At 51.9% G+C, this 15,156-nt stretch overlaps 1 protein-coding gene across 2 annotated transcripts in view; it reads left to right on the forward strand.

Moving 5' to 3' along the window:
• MMS19 (MMS19 homolog, cytosolic iron-sulfur assembly component) overlaps window positions 1-15,156 on the forward strand; it is a 31,730-nt gene that overhangs the window by 2,779 nt on the left and 13,795 nt on the right. For both annotated transcript variants that reach the window (XM_029060760.2, XM_029060761.2), the window contains exon 2: window positions 14,202-14,250. In XM_029060760.2, the coding sequence (XP_028916593.1) occupies window positions 14,202-14,250 (49 nt within the window). The remainder of the gene's footprint in view (window positions 1-14,201; window positions 14,251-15,156) is intronic.

Raw genomic sequence — 15,156 nt, forward strand, 5'->3', positions numbered from 1 at the left:
AGCAAGACAGGCAACAGTAGCATCAATATAAATAAATAGAATTATAAACATTCAGTCGTGTTCAGTGAGCACTGACTGTGTGCGGAGCACTGGGCGAAGCGCTTGGGATGGACGATTGGACCACAGAGAGCGACCATCCCTACCTAATAACAGGCTCACAGTCTAGAAGAGGAGAGACGGACATCAAAACAAGAGAGGCATAAAGAGCATCAATATAAATAGAATTATAAATATTCATTTAGTTGTGTTTAGTGAGCGTCGACTATGTGCGGAGCACTGGGCGAAGTGCTTGAGATGGACGATTGGGACACAGAGAGAGACGATCCCTGCCCCACGACAGTCAAAGCGGGGGGAGATAGCAAAGCAAGAGAGGCATCAATAGCAGCAATAGAAATAGAATTATAAATATTCAGTCAGTCGTATTCAGTGAGCACTATGAGCGGAGCACTGGGCGAAGGGCTTGGGATGGACAATTCAGCCACAGATACAGTCCCTGCCCAGTGACGGGCTCACAGTCTAGGAGGGGGGAGACAGACAACAAAACAAAACAAGGAGTCAGGCATCAGTAGCATCCAGATAGATAAATACAATCGTAGATATAGACACAACATTAATAAGGTAGAATAATAAATTCACTCATTCAGTCATATTTATTGAGCGCTTACTGTGTGCAGAGCACTGAGCCAAGCACTTGGAAAGGACAGTTCAGTGACAGAGACAATCCCTGCCCCCGATTAGACCGTGAGCCCGTCGTTGGGCAGGATTGTCTCTATCTGGTGCTGAATTGTACATTCCGAGCGCTTAGTACAGTGCTCTGAACATAGCGCTCAATAAATACTATTGAATGAATGAATAACAGGCTCACAGTCCAAAAGCGGGGAGACAGCAAAGCAAAATAGAACAAAACAAGGAGTCAGGCATCAAGACCATCAAGATAAATAGAATCATAGATATAGCTGCATCATTAACAAAATAGAGTAATAAATGATATATAAAAATATGCACAAGTGCTGTGGGGAGGGGAAGGGGATAGAGCAAAGGGAGAGAGAAGGGGGGATGGGGAGGAGGGGCAGAAGGAAAGGGAGGGCTCAGTGTGGGAAGGCCTCCTGGAGGAGGTGAGCTCTCAGTAGGGCTTTGAAGAGGGGAAGAGAGGGAGTTTGGCAGAGGTGAGGAGGGAGGGCGTTCCGGGACCGCAGGAGGATTAGACTGTAAGCCCGTCAAACGCAGGGACTGTCTCTTATCTGTTGCCGACTTGTTCATCCCAAGCGCTTAGTACAGTGCTCTGCACATAGTAAGCGCTCAATAAATACTATTGAATGAATGAATGAATGAGGACGTGGGCCAGGGGTCGACGGCAGGATAGGCGAGACCGAGGGACGGTGAGGAGGTGGGCGGCAGAGGAGCGGAGCGTGCGGGGTGGGCAGTAGAAAGAAGGGAGGACAGGTAGGAGGGGGCAAGGAGATGGACAGCCTTGTAGCCTAAAGTGAGAAGTTTTTGTTGGTCGTTCCTCGGGCCGCCCCATGGACGGAGGACTGGACTGTCCGAGAAAGGGTCTGGAGGAGGAGATGGGGCCTGAGGAGACCCAGCCCCGGAGGCCCGGCCACCAGCAGGGCCACAGCGGACAGGCCAGCCGGGGACACCTGCCCCTCACACGCACACTTATTCATTCAATCGTATTTATTTTATTTTTTTTAATGGTATTTATTAAGCGCTTACTATGTGCAGAGCACTGTTCTAAGCGCTGGGGTAGATACAAGGTAATCAGGTTGTCCCACGTGAGGCTCACAATCTTAATCCCCATTTTACAGATGAGGTCACTGAGGCCTGGAGAAGTAAAGTGACTTGTCTAAGGTCACACAGCAGACAAATGGCAGAGCCAGAATTAGAACCCACATCCTCTGACTCCCAAGCCCATGCTCTTTCCACTAAGCCACTCTGCTTCTACTATGTGCAAAGCACTGGACTAAACCCTTGGAATGGACAATTCGGCAACACATAGAGACAGTCCCTACCCAACAATGGGCTCACAGTTTAAAATGTCAAATCTCTCATTTTATTTCTTTATAATGACGCTTGTTGAATAATAGCAATGATGACGATGGCATTTGTTAAGCCCTTACTATGTGCCAAGCCCTGTTCTAAGCACTGGGGGGAGAAGCAGCGTGGCTCAGTGGAAAGAGCACGGGCTTTGGAGTCAGAGGTCATGAGTTCGAATCCCAGCTCTGCCACTTGTCAGCTGTGTGACTGTGGGCAAGTCACTTCTCTGTGCCTCAGTTACCTCATCTGTAAAATGGGGATTAAGACTGTGAGCCCCACGTGGGACATCCTGATTCCCCTGTGTCTACCCCAGTGCTTAGAACAGTGCTCGGCACATAGTAAGCGCTTAACAAATACCAACATTATTATTATTATTATTATTACAATGATGGTATTGATGCCTGACTCCTTGTTTTGTGATCTGTCTCCCCACTTCTAGATGGTGAGCCTGTTGTTGGGCAGGGATTGTCTCTCTCTCTTGCCAAATTGTACATTTCAGGCATTTAGTACAGTGCTCTGCATGCAGTAAGCGCTCAGTAAATACAATTGAATGAATAAATGAATACAAGGCGATCAGGTTGTCCCACGTGGGGCTCACAGTCTTCATCCCCCTTTTACAGATGAGGGAACTGAGACCCAGAGCAGTCAAGTGGTGGGCCCAAGGTCACACAAGCCGGGAGTAGAACCCACGTCCTCTGACTCCCAAGCCCGGGCTCTTTCCGCTTTAATAATAATCATGATGGCATTTGTTAAGCGCTTATTATGTGCCAAGCACTGTTCCAAGTGCTGCCTCCAGGATGTCTCCACCTGGATGTCGGCCCGCCACCTAAAACTCAACATGAGCGAGACTGAGCTCCTCATCTTCCCTCCCGAGCCCGGTCCGCTCCCAGACTTCCCTATCACCGTGGACGGCACGACCGTCCTTCCCGTCTCTCGGGCCCGCGACCTCGGTGTCATCTTTTGACTCGTCTCTCTCGTTCACCCCACGCATCCTATCCGTTACCGACACCTGCCGGTCTCACCTTTACAATATCGCCAAGATCCGCCCTTTCCTCTCCACCCAAACGGCTACCTTACTGCTACGGGCTCTCGCTAGATCCCGGCTAGACTACCGTGTCGGCCTTCTCTCTGACCTCCCTTCCTCCTCTCTCGCCCCGCTCCGGTCTATTCTTCACTCCGCTGCCCGGCTCATCTTCCTGCAGAAACGCTCTAGGCCTGTCACTCCCCTTCTTAAACACCTCCAGTGGTTGCCTATCGACCTCCGCTCCAAACAAAAACTCCTCACTCTAGGCTTCGAGGCTCTCCATCCCCTTGCCCCTTCCTACCTCTCCTCCCTTCTCTCTTTCTACCGCCCACCCCACACGCTCCGCTCCTCACCGTCCCCCGGTCTCACCTATCCCCCCGTCGACCCCGGGCCACGTCCTCCCGCGGTCCTGGAACGCCCTCCCTCCTCACCTCTGACAATCTGATTCTCTTCCCCTCTTCAAAACCCTACTTAAAACTCACCTCCTCCATGAGGCCTTCCCAGACTGAGCTCCCTTTCTCCCTCTACTCCCTCTACCGCCCCCCCCTTCACCTCTCCACAGCTTAACCCTCTTTTCCCCCCATCTCCCTCTGCTCCTCCCCCTCTCCCTTCCCATCCCCTCAGCACTGTATTCGTCCGCTCAACTGTATATATTTTCATTGCCCTATTTATTTTGTTAATGAAATGTACATCGCCTCGATTCTATTTAGTTGCCACTGTTTTTACGAGATGTTCTTCCCCTCGACTCTATTTATTGCCATCGTTCTCGTCCGTCTCCCCCGATTAGACCGTAAGCCCGTCAGACGGCCGGGACTGTCTCTATCTGTTGCCGACTTGTTCATTCCAAGCGCTTAGTACAGTGCTCTGCACATAGTAAGCACTCAGTAAATACTATTGAATGAAAGTGCTGGGGTAGGTACAAGGTCATCAGGTTGTCCCACGTGGGGGCTCACAGTCTTCATCCCCATTTTACAGATGAGGTCACTGAGGCCCAGTGAAGTGAAGCAGCTTGCCTGGGGTCACACAGCAGACAGGTGGCAGAGTCAGGATTAGAACGCACGTCCTCTGACTCCCAAGCCCCATCTCTTTCCGCTTTCCTTGTATTGATGTCTGTCATCCCTCGTGCCGCCCCCCAATAATAATAATGATGATTATGGTATTTGATAAGTACTTACTATGTGCCAGGCACTGTACTAAGCACTGGGGGGGGGGGAGTACCAACAAACTGGAGCTCGTTGTGGACAGGGATTGTCTCTCTCTATTGCTATATTGCTGTCTGTCCCCTTTAGACTGTGAGCCCTTGTTGGGCAGGGATTGTCTCTATCTGTTGCCGAATTGTACATTCCAAGCGCTTAATACAGTGTTCTGCACACAGTAAGCGCTCAGTAAATATGATTGAGTGAATATTGTACTTTCCAAGTGCTTAGTACAGTGCCCTGCACACAGTAAATGCTCAATAAATGCGATGGAATGAATAAGAACCGGCCAGAGTGGTCCAGCCTGAGGCCCCTCTGGCTCTGCTCCTTACATTATTATATAATGGTATTTGTTAAGCTCTTACTATGTGCCGAGCACTGTACTAAGCACTGGGGTGGGTAAAAGCTAATCAGGTTGGACACAGTCCCTGCCCCACATGGGGCTCACAGTCTCAATCCCCATTTTGCAGATGAGGGGACTGAAGTGACTTGCCCAGGGTCACACAACAGACAAGTAGCTGGAATTCATTCAGTCATATTTCTTGAGCACTTGCTGTGTGCAGAGCACTGTACTAAGCGCTTGAGAGAGGACAATGCAACTAGAAACAGACACATTCCCTGCCCACAAAGAGCTCCATCTGGGATAATAATAATAATGGTATTTAAGCACCTACTATTTAGCAGGCACTGTTCTAAGCGCTGGGGTAGATGCAAGATATTTGGGTTGGATACAGTTCCTGTTCCACAAGGAGCTCACAGTCTTAACCACCATTTTACAGATGAGGGAACTGAGGCACAGAGAAGTGAAGTGACTTGACCAAGGTCACACAGCAGACAACAATTATAATTAATAATTATGGTATTTGTTAAGCGCTGATGATGTGCCAAGCATTGTTCTAAGCACTGGGCTAGATACAAGGTAATCAGGTTGGCCCACTTGGGGCTCACCGTCTTAATCCCCATTTTACAGATGAGGTACCTGAGGCACAGAAAAGTGAAGTGACTTGCCCAACGTCACACAGCAGACAAGTGGCGGAGGCAGGATTAGAACCCGTGACCTTCTGACTCCCAGGCCTCGGGCTGTATCCACTAGGCCTCGCTCTGACGTCCCCGGTGAGAGCCAAGGGATACTCTTGGGAAACTCCCCTCCGGCCCCGTCCCGCCTCTTGTTGCTTTTCCTTTATTCCCAAATAACTCAACTTGATCCTCACCGGGATGTTTTGTGTCCCACTTGATTACCTTGTATCTGCCCCAGCGTTTAGAACAGTCCTTGTCATGTGGGGCTTAACAAAAACCATAATAATTATTATTATAAGTATGTTTTATACGAGCAGCATCTTGCCCCATAATTCTGGAGCTTTATAGTTTCAGGGCCATTCCACCAACTCAGAAATGTGTCTCCTGATAGCACGGTTATTATGGGGGTGGAAACCCCTGCCCCTTCTGAAATAATAAAATGAGAAAATAATACCTGTGTTCGCTGGGTTTGCCAATTTGGGGTGGTTGGTTTATTTTTATTTTTTTTCCGGATTTGAAAAAGTCCGTCTCTGGATAGAACTGTCTCTTAGGCGAGGTTTTAAACTACAAGCTACATAATTGAGCAAGTCCAATTTACAAATCGTGATGGGGGCGGGGGGAGCCCCTGGTGACTACGTGTCTGTTTATTGTTGTCCCCTACTCTCCCAAGCGCTCAGTACAGTGCTTTGCTCGAATTGAATCTGCCGTAGAGAGTGGCAGGGTCGTGTTGGTCTTAACCCGACCCGCTTCTTCCCGTTTGTTTAGAGGTGCACTGTGTTTGTGTATTTTTAACCCTCCTGTCAAATGTGTGCTTGCCCTGAAAGGCTTAGTTGGGATTTTTAAGTTAGTCTCTGAGAAATAATAATAATAATAATGTTGGTATTTGTTAAGCGCTTACTATGTGCCGAGCACTGTTCTAAGCGCTGGGGTAGATACGAGGTAATCAGGTTGTCCCACGTGGGGCTCACCGTCTTCATCCCCGTTTTACAGATGAGGGAACTGAGGCCCAGAGAAGTTAAGTGACTTGCCCAAGGTCACACAGCTGACAAGCGGCGGAGCCGGGATTAGAACCCATGACCTCTGACTCCCAAGCCCGGGCTCTTGCCACTGAGCCATGCTGCTTCTCTCCATGGAAAGCATGGGAACCTTGGCTCCTTTTGGAATTTCACAGTGCCCCCCCGAGTTTTGCTGCAATACGTGCTTTCATTCCACAATTTGGGTATAATAATAATTGTACTTTTTGCTTAAGCACTTACTATGTGCCAAGCACCGTACTCGGCACTGGGGTGGATACAGGTAAATCAGGTTGGACACTCCCTGTCCCACGTGGGGCTCACGCTCTTGTCCCCATTTTACAGATGAGGTAAACTGAGGCACAGAGAAGTGAAGTGACTTCCCCAGGGTCACACAGCAGACAAGAGGCAGAGCCGGGATTAGAACCCAGGTCCTACTGACTCCTAGGCCTGCATGATGGAAGACTTAAGGAATGTCCTTCTCACCACACAAAGCCATTCTGGTATAACCCAGCTCACAACTTGGCCCAAGTGGCAAATCAAGTAATCGTATTTATTTGAACGCTTAAGGTGCGCTGAACACTGAACTAGCCGCTTCGCAGAGAGCAACCCAGTAAAGTTCATAGGCCTGTTCCTTGCCCACAGGGAGTAGAGAGGGAGACCGACCTTAAAAAAGATTACAGGTAGGGAATATGGCAGAATATGGGGTTGTGTACATAGGTGCTGTGAGGTGGAGGGGTGGGGTGAATAACAGGTGCTTAAGGGGTACGGATCCAAGTGCGTAGATCAAAGTTGATCTGGAACAGGAAGAAATGGTCTTGACCATTGATATTGTCATTATTATTGTATGTGTTAAGCACGTGGGGTAGATTCAAGTTATTAGTTCATTTAATAGTATTTTTTGAGCGCTTACCATGTGCAGAACACTGTACTAAGCGCTTGGAATGTTCAATTCGGCAACAGATAGAGACAATCCCTGCCCATTGACAGGCTTACAGTCTAGTCGGGGATTTGTTAAGCGCTTACTATGTGCAGAGCACTGTTCTAAGCACTGGGGTAGATGCAGGGTAATCAGGCTGTCCCCCGTGAGGCTCACAGTCTTAATCCCCATTTTACAGATGAGGGAACTGAGGCCCAGAGAAGTGAAGTGACTTGCCCCCAGTCACACAGCTGACAAGTGGCAGAGCCGGGATTCGAGCCCGTGACCTCTGACTCCCAAGCATGGCCTCTTTCCACTGAGCCACACTGCTTGATGAGCAAACTGGAGGCCCAGAAAAGTGACTTGACCAAGGTCACACAGCAGGCAAGTGGCAGAGCTTGGATCAGAACCCGGTTCCTCTGACTCCCAGGCCTGTTCTGGCTCCACTAGGTCTCCTTCTGCCCCGTGGGTGAGGCCTCGGTCAGGGAGTGATGCTGCTACACTTCCCGACATCTGTCTGCCTCAACTGGACCCTATTGTGCTGTGCAATACTTTGGGTTTCTTTGTGCCTCAAGCCTTAATACAATAGAGGAACAATAAGGGGCGAGGGTGTAAATATTCTGCTATGGTGGACTTGATGGTCGTGTAGGAATTTGTACAGAAAAATGTCAGTCGTGAAGAGTTACCCTGATACAGCTCTTCCATAAATGGGGTTCTTCAAGAAAACACACAGCCCCTGCATCATCATCATAATAATAATGGCATTTATTAAGTGCTTACTTTGTGCAAAGCACTGCTCTAAGCTCTGGGGAGGATACGCGGTGACCAGGTGTCCCGTGTGGGGCTCACAGTCTTCATCCCCATTTTACAGGTAACTGAGGCACAGAGAAGTTAAGTGACTTGCCCAAAGTCACCCAGCTGACAGGCGGTGGAGCCGGGATTTGAACCCATGCCCTCTGACTCCCAAACCCGTGCTCTTTCCACAGAGCCACGCCGCTTCTCTAACAGAACTCCCCGTATCTCTCCAGCGAGTGGGTACGCCTGGAGTATCAAAATCGTTGGCTCAAATTAAGGCCTTGAGCCAGTTTGGCGGGGGAATCGTCTATCGATAGCGCTCCTCTCCCCGCTCCGCTGCGAGCCCCCATGGAGCCCTGCCGGTCGTCGTGGTCACCTCTGCGGATCCCACCGCCTCTTTCAAATGCTGCTAATTACTTCTCCTAGCTAAATCCTGAGCCCCGTTTAGGCCCCTTGACAAGACCCTGCCAACCCCAGTTCCCTTTATCCCCCCCCCCCCCCCCCGAAGGCCGTGCCCGGGTGGCAAAAGTGCCGTGAATGCCCCTTTCTTCTCGATTCCACCGGGTTCGACGTCTACTTGGGACTCTTCTAGAAACATATTGTCACCCGGTCCGTCCCCTTCCCGAGGTCACCCCACTGGCCGGGCGCACTCCGCTCCCGGAACCCAAATGGAGTGAATTGGCGAACGGTGAAACCCACGGCTCGGCCCGCCAGCCTGGGAAATGCTGCCTGGCGGACGGGGCGGACCGGGCGCCCCGGGGGGAGACGGGGCCGGAGCCCCGCCGTTGGCTTCCGCCGCTCCGTGGGTTCTGGAGAGTGGAGAGCTCACTTCAGACAGAGGTCTGATTGTGCACCGTGTCGAGCCGCATCAATAGGCCTTTGACGCCATCTCTCCCCCACGGGGACGGACTCCCCTGCCGCAGGAGACCGGGTGAGGTCCGAGGCGGCTGCTAGGCGGGGGGGGAATGTTGGCCGTCTTGGGCATCTGAGGCGGTGGGCTGGAAATCCAATCAGTCCCTCCGCACTTGGTGCTGTCGAAGCCACCGTCTTCGGCTCTGGCTTCGGCCGTTGTCTTCCCTCAGAGTTCGAATCCCGGCTCTGCCACTCGTCAGCTGTGTGACTGTGGGCGAGTCACTTCACTTCTCTGTGCCTCAGTTCCCTCATCTGTAAAATGGGGATTAACTGTGAGCCTCACGTGGGACGACCTATATCTACCCCAGCGCTTAGAACAGTGCTCGGCACATAGTAAGCGCTTAACAAGTACATTATTATTCTGGATCTTCCGTCCGGGGAACCTTGTCAAACTAACTCTCTTCCTCTCTTCAGAGCCCTACTGAGAACTCATCTCCTCCAGGAGGCCTTCCCAGACTGAGCTTCCCCTTTTCGTCTGCTTCCCTCCTCTGCTCTTCCCCCTTTCCCTCCCCTCAGCACTGTGCTCATTTGTATATATTATTTATTACCCTCTTTGTTAATGAGGTGTCCGTCTCCTTGATTCTATTGATCTCGATGAAATTGTCATGTTTTTGTTTTGTTCTGTTTTGCTCTGCTGCCTGTCACCCCCGGTTAAACCGTGAGCCTGTCATTGGGCAGGGATGGTCTCTATCTGTGGCCGAATTGTACATTCCAAGCGCTTAGTACAGTGCTCTGCACATTGTAAGCGCTCAGTAAATACGATTGAATGAATTGAATAAGGAGCCCGGCTCCCTGGTGCCTCAGGTGTGGAGGGGCTTTCCCGTCCACGTCCGCTCGATAGGTTTCGGGGGTATTCAGGCCCCGGGGGGTGGCAGGTGGCAGGGGCTCAGGGACTTATCCCCAGTTAGTCAGAGGTCAAGACGTCCCAGCTCCCACAGGAAGCAGCGTGACTCAGTTAAAAGAGCCCGCGCTTGGGAGTCAGAGGTCATGGGTTCGAATCCAGGCTCTGCCACATGTCAGCTGGATGACTGTGGGCAAGTCACTTCTCTGTGCCTCAGTGACCTCATCAGTAAAATGGGGATGAAGACTATGAGCCCCACGTGGGACAACCTGATTACCCCATATCTACCCCAGCGCTTAGAACAGTGCTCCGCACATAGTAAGCGCTTAACAAATGTTAAGACTGCGAGCCAAGCCCCGTTCTGACCCTGTGGCTGGACTCGTCCCATTTTCTAGAAAGCTGCAGATATCACTTATTCTATCTCTGTTCTTTTGCAGGTTCTGACTATTCCCTTTCCAAATCTTTGGTGGCTAGCCCTCATTTATAAGGGAAAAAGAAGCAGTGTGGCTTCTGCCCCTCGTCAGCTGTGTGACTGTGGGCAAGTCACTTTACTTCTCTGTGCCTCAGTTCCCTCATCTATAAAATGGGGGTGAAGACTGTGAGCCTCACGTGGGACAACCTCATTCCCCTGTATCTACCCCGGCGCTTAGAACAGTGCTCTGCACATAATAAGCGCTTAACAAATACCAACATTATTATTCTTAGTGGGAAGAGCACGGGCCTGAGAGTCAGGAAGCCCGAGTGCTAATCCCGGCTCTGCCCCTTGCCTGCTGGGCTACCTGGGGCAAGTCGTTTAACTTCTCTGGGCCTCGGTTTCCTCCTCTGTAAAAGATGGGGATAAGAAACCCGTTCTGTCTCCCCCTAAGACCGTGAGCCCCATGGCGGGGCAGGGAGCGTATCCAGTCTGCTTGTATCATAACTTCCCCAGCGTTTAGAACAGTGCTTGGCGCATAGTAAGTGCTTACCAAATGCCGCAGTTATTACTATGACGAGAAGCAGCGTGGTGTACTGGGCAGAGCACGGGCCTGGGAGTCAGGTCATGGGTTCTAATCCTGACTCCGCCACTTGCGTGACCTTGGGCAAGTCGCTTCTCTTCCCTGTCCCTCCCTTCCCTCATCAGTAAAATGGGGATTGAGACTGAGCCCCATGGGGGACAGGGACCGTCCAACTCGATTGGCTGGTATCTCCCCCCGGCGCTTAGCACAGTGCCCGGTGCAGAGTAAGCGCTTAACAGATACCACAATTGTCATTGTGATCATTATTTATGATACCGGCGCTGCCTCTCATGGTTTTATGACTTTTCTGTGGGTTTAGTCTGCTTTGGCTCTCTCTTCTGGGAACAGTCGGTGGTAATGTCGATTCAGCATATCTGACGGCTGTCAGCGGGCTGTCGGTGGGCTGTCGGCGGGTTGTCTGGCTCCGTGCAGTCTCACCGGTTCTGGTTCCGTTTCCACGGGCTCCCCCCGAGTGTTATTCCAAGCCCATCTAGCCTGGGCTTCTCTGGCTCCTAATTCCGGGCTCCTGAGGGTCCTCTGCAGATCCCAGGGGCTCCCTGGGCCCGGGGAGGGCCTGAAACTAGCCAACTGGCAACCTGGCTACCTTCCTAAGCTCCATGCAGTCAGAGGACCTGGGTTCTGCCAGGTGCTTGCCGTGTGTGACCTTGGGCAAGTCATTTAACCTCTCTCTGCCTTAGATTCTCCACTGTAAACGGGGATTAAATCCCTGTTGTCCCTCCTGCTTAAAATGTGAGCCCTATGTGGGACATGGACTGTGTCCAACTTGATTAGTTTGTAGCTTCCCCAGCGCTTAGAACAGTGCTTGACACGTAAGAAGCGCTTAACAAATGCCATTCAAAAAAAAGCCTCCCCGGGTTGGTAGGGAGGCAACCTCAGCCAGACTCAATCAGTGGCATTTATTCAGTTCAGCTATATTTATTGAGCACTTATTATGTGAAAAACAGTGATTTGCACATAATAAGCACGTAACAAGTACCATTATAATTATTATTATTATTATTACTAAGCGCTTGGAAGAGTACAATACAATAGAATTAGCGGACCTGTTACCTGCCTACCTTCTCCCCACCTTCAAAGCCTTATTGCAGGCACATCTCCTCCAAGAGGCCTTCCCGGACTGCACCCTCCTTTCCTCTTCCCCCACTCCCTTCTGCATCGCCCTGACTTGCTCCCTTTATTCATCCGCCCTCCCAGCCCCTCGGCACTTATAATAATAATAATGTTGGTATTTGTTAAGCGCTTACTATGTGCAGAGCACTGTCCTAAGCGCTGGAGTAGACACAGGGGAATCAGGTTGTCCCACGTGGGGCTCACAGTCTTAATCCCCATTTTACAGATGAGGTAACTGAGGCACAGAGAAGTGACTTGCCCACAGTCACACAGCTGACAAGTGGCAGAGCCAGGATTCAAACCCATGACCTCTGACTCCAAAGCCCGGGCTCTTTCCACTGAGCCACGCTGCTTCTCCATAAATGCACTTATGTGCATTATACATATCTGTACTTTTATTTATATATATTAATGTCTGTTGTATTGTTCATTCATTCAACTGTATTTATTGAGCACTTACTGTGTACAAAGCACTGTTCTAAGCGCTTGGGAGAGTACAGTATGACAGTGAGACACATTCTCTGCCCACAACAAGCATACAGTCTAGAGAAGCAGCATGGCCAAGTGACTAGACCACGGGCCTGGGAGTCAGATGGTCATGGGTTCTAATCCCAGCTCCACCACTTGTCTACTGGGTGGACTTGGGCAAGTCATTTCACTTCTCTGTGCCTCAGTTCCCTCATCTATAAAATGGGGATTGAGACTGTGAGCCCCACCTACAACAGGGACTGTGTCCAACCGGATTTACATGTGTCCCACCCCAGCGCTTAGTATAGTGCCTGGCACATAGTAAGTGCTTAACAAATACCGCAATTGTTAATTACTATTATTATTAGAAGAGGAGACAGACCTTAATATAAATGAATAAATTACAGGTATGTACAGTGTTATATTGTTATACTGTATTCTTCCAGGCGCTTAGTACAGTGCTCTGCAAACAGTAAGCACTCAATAAATATGATTGACTGACTGAGTGCCCAAGGGGGATTACAGTCTAAATTTCCACTCTACCCACGCTCCAGGGTCCAGGTAGCTGAATTAGGTGGGGGCCGGGTTGTAAGCAGCAGGGGTGGGTCTCAGCCATCCATCCTCCCATGGCCTAGTGGATAGAGCAAGGGGCTGGGAGACAGAAAGTCATGAGTTCTAATCCCGGCTCTGCCACTTGTCTGCCGTGTGACCTTGAGCAAGTCACTTCACTTGCCTCAGTTACTTCATCTGTAAAGTGGAGATTGAAACTGGGAGCCCCACGTGGGACAGGGACTCTGCGCAACCCAATTTGCTTGTGTCCATCCAGCGCTTAGGACAGTGCCTGGCACATAGTAAGCACGTAACAAATGCCATAATTAGTATTATTATTATTACTTCAGAGGCAGCTGAGCCCTGAGTAGGTTCCTGTTCCGGAGCCTAGTCAGAAAGGGAAGGGCCGGGGTGCAGAGGGGGTTGCTGAACCCGGTTTGCAGAGCCCCCCTCTCCACTGGGCACCAGTCCCTAGGGTTTTGTTCGGGCAGCCGCTAGGCCCCTGGAGGGGAAGGGAGTGACTTTGGCCAGCTTCCTCAGCCGAATTCCCGGCGTCCCGGCCAAGAAGCTGGAAGGGGCCCGCTCCAGGCTCCGTGGGATTCCTGTCGGGTCCCAGCGCCCATGCATCCCTCTCCCAGGGGTCCCGGACCCTTTCGCTGCGGAGGAGCTGTCATGGATTTCTCCCAGGCTGGAGGAGGAAGGGCTTGCCAGATCCCCCACTCCTCTTGTCTTTTCTATAAATTGCCAGCACTCCCTGCCCCCCCAGCTCACCCCAAGGGAAGAGGGCAACAGCCGAGCCCTCCACGGCCTGGTACAAAAAGCCTTCCAGCCGGTGGTTGAATTGGTGCCAGGCACCCGTGGCGGGGCCCGGCGAGGGTCTTTCTTCCCGCCCTCCGGCGTGAACAGGGCCTCCCTCTCCCAGCTCCCAGCCTGAGTCCAGACACCTCCCCCGCAAACCACAGCCCAGACGGGAGCCCCCGGACTGCCGGGTTCCTCAAGAGCCGCCTCCAGGGCAGCTTGAGACCGGTCATTGGCGGGGTGGAGGTAGAAGGATCGGAGCCCAGGCTGCCAAGCTGGGAATTCCAGTTTCTAACGCTGCAGCCCTCCTTCCCCCAACCTCCGGTTTCCATACTGTGCTGCAACGAGCTAGCCTTTTCTGCCTCAGTTTCCTGTAGAGTACCAGGACCGCATCCCTGGAGCTCCGGGAGCGTGCCCCCTCGGTGCCAAGCAGGAGCACTCACGGTGCTGAGCAGAGAAGGGAGGTGATAGTCGTGGCTCACATCTCTTTCCTCTCTCTCCTCTAGAAGTGACATCTGGCCGCTGGACCGTGCTGCAAGTGGTGGAAGCGCTCGGGTAGGAGACCGCGCCTGCTTTTCCCCTGCCCCGGATGCCCCGGCGCGCCCCTGCCCGGCAGCTCCTAGAGCCTTTAAGGGCAGCTTCTCTACCCTTAGGAGATGCCACCCCCCTCCGTCCGTCGCTCCTCGGGCCGTTCCAGTGGGCAGCCTAGCCGACCTAGCCCTCGAGCAGTCAAGGAGGCCTCGGGGACTGTTCTGCCCGAGGTCCAGTAGAGCGGTGGTTCAACCGCTTGGCAGCAGAGGCCTCGGGCAGCGTGGAACCCGCCGGCCGGCAGCCCTCCGGCCCAGGGAGAGGCTCTGATCCAGGACCGAAGCCCCACTGTGGGGCCCGGGTGCGGGCCGACGGGTTGCCGGTTCCAACCAAGCACGAGCTCTTAGGCCTTAAGTCCCCTCCCTTCCTGAGTGGATATTTCTAGCCCCCACCCGCCAGGCTACTTGCTGCCTCTTGCCACGCCACGGCCAGAAGCCCCAGCATGGTGGAAGGGCCCCGCAAGGCTGAGATTCCCTTCGGGGGCGGCCCCCCAGTGAGAGGCTGTCGCTGGGATCCAAACAGCATAGAGTAGGGAGCGGCGTGGCCTAGTGGAAAGCCCAGGAGCTTGGGAGTCAGGGAACCTGGGTTCTAATTCTGAGACTGCCACCTGCCCGCTGAGTGACCTTGGACAAGTCACTTCACTTCTCTGGACCTCAGTTTCTTCATCTGTAAAATGGAAATCAGCACCTATTCGCCCTCTCCCTTAGACTCTGGAGCCCCATGTGGGACAGGGACTCTCTGACCTAATAGGTGTCTGCCTCAGTGCTTAATACAGTGCTTAGCACAGAGTAATTGCTTAACAGATACCATTATCATTATCGTTAAGTCCCTCTTCTCCCACTCCCTTCTGTACTGCCCTGACTTGCTCCCTTG

Source organism: Ornithorhynchus anatinus, chromosome 3, assembly GCF_004115215.2.
Source record: "Ornithorhynchus anatinus isolate Pmale09 chromosome 3, mOrnAna1.pri.v4, whole genome shotgun sequence".
Taxonomy (NCBI): Eukaryota; Metazoa; Chordata; class Mammalia; order Monotremata; family Ornithorhynchidae; genus Ornithorhynchus; species Ornithorhynchus anatinus.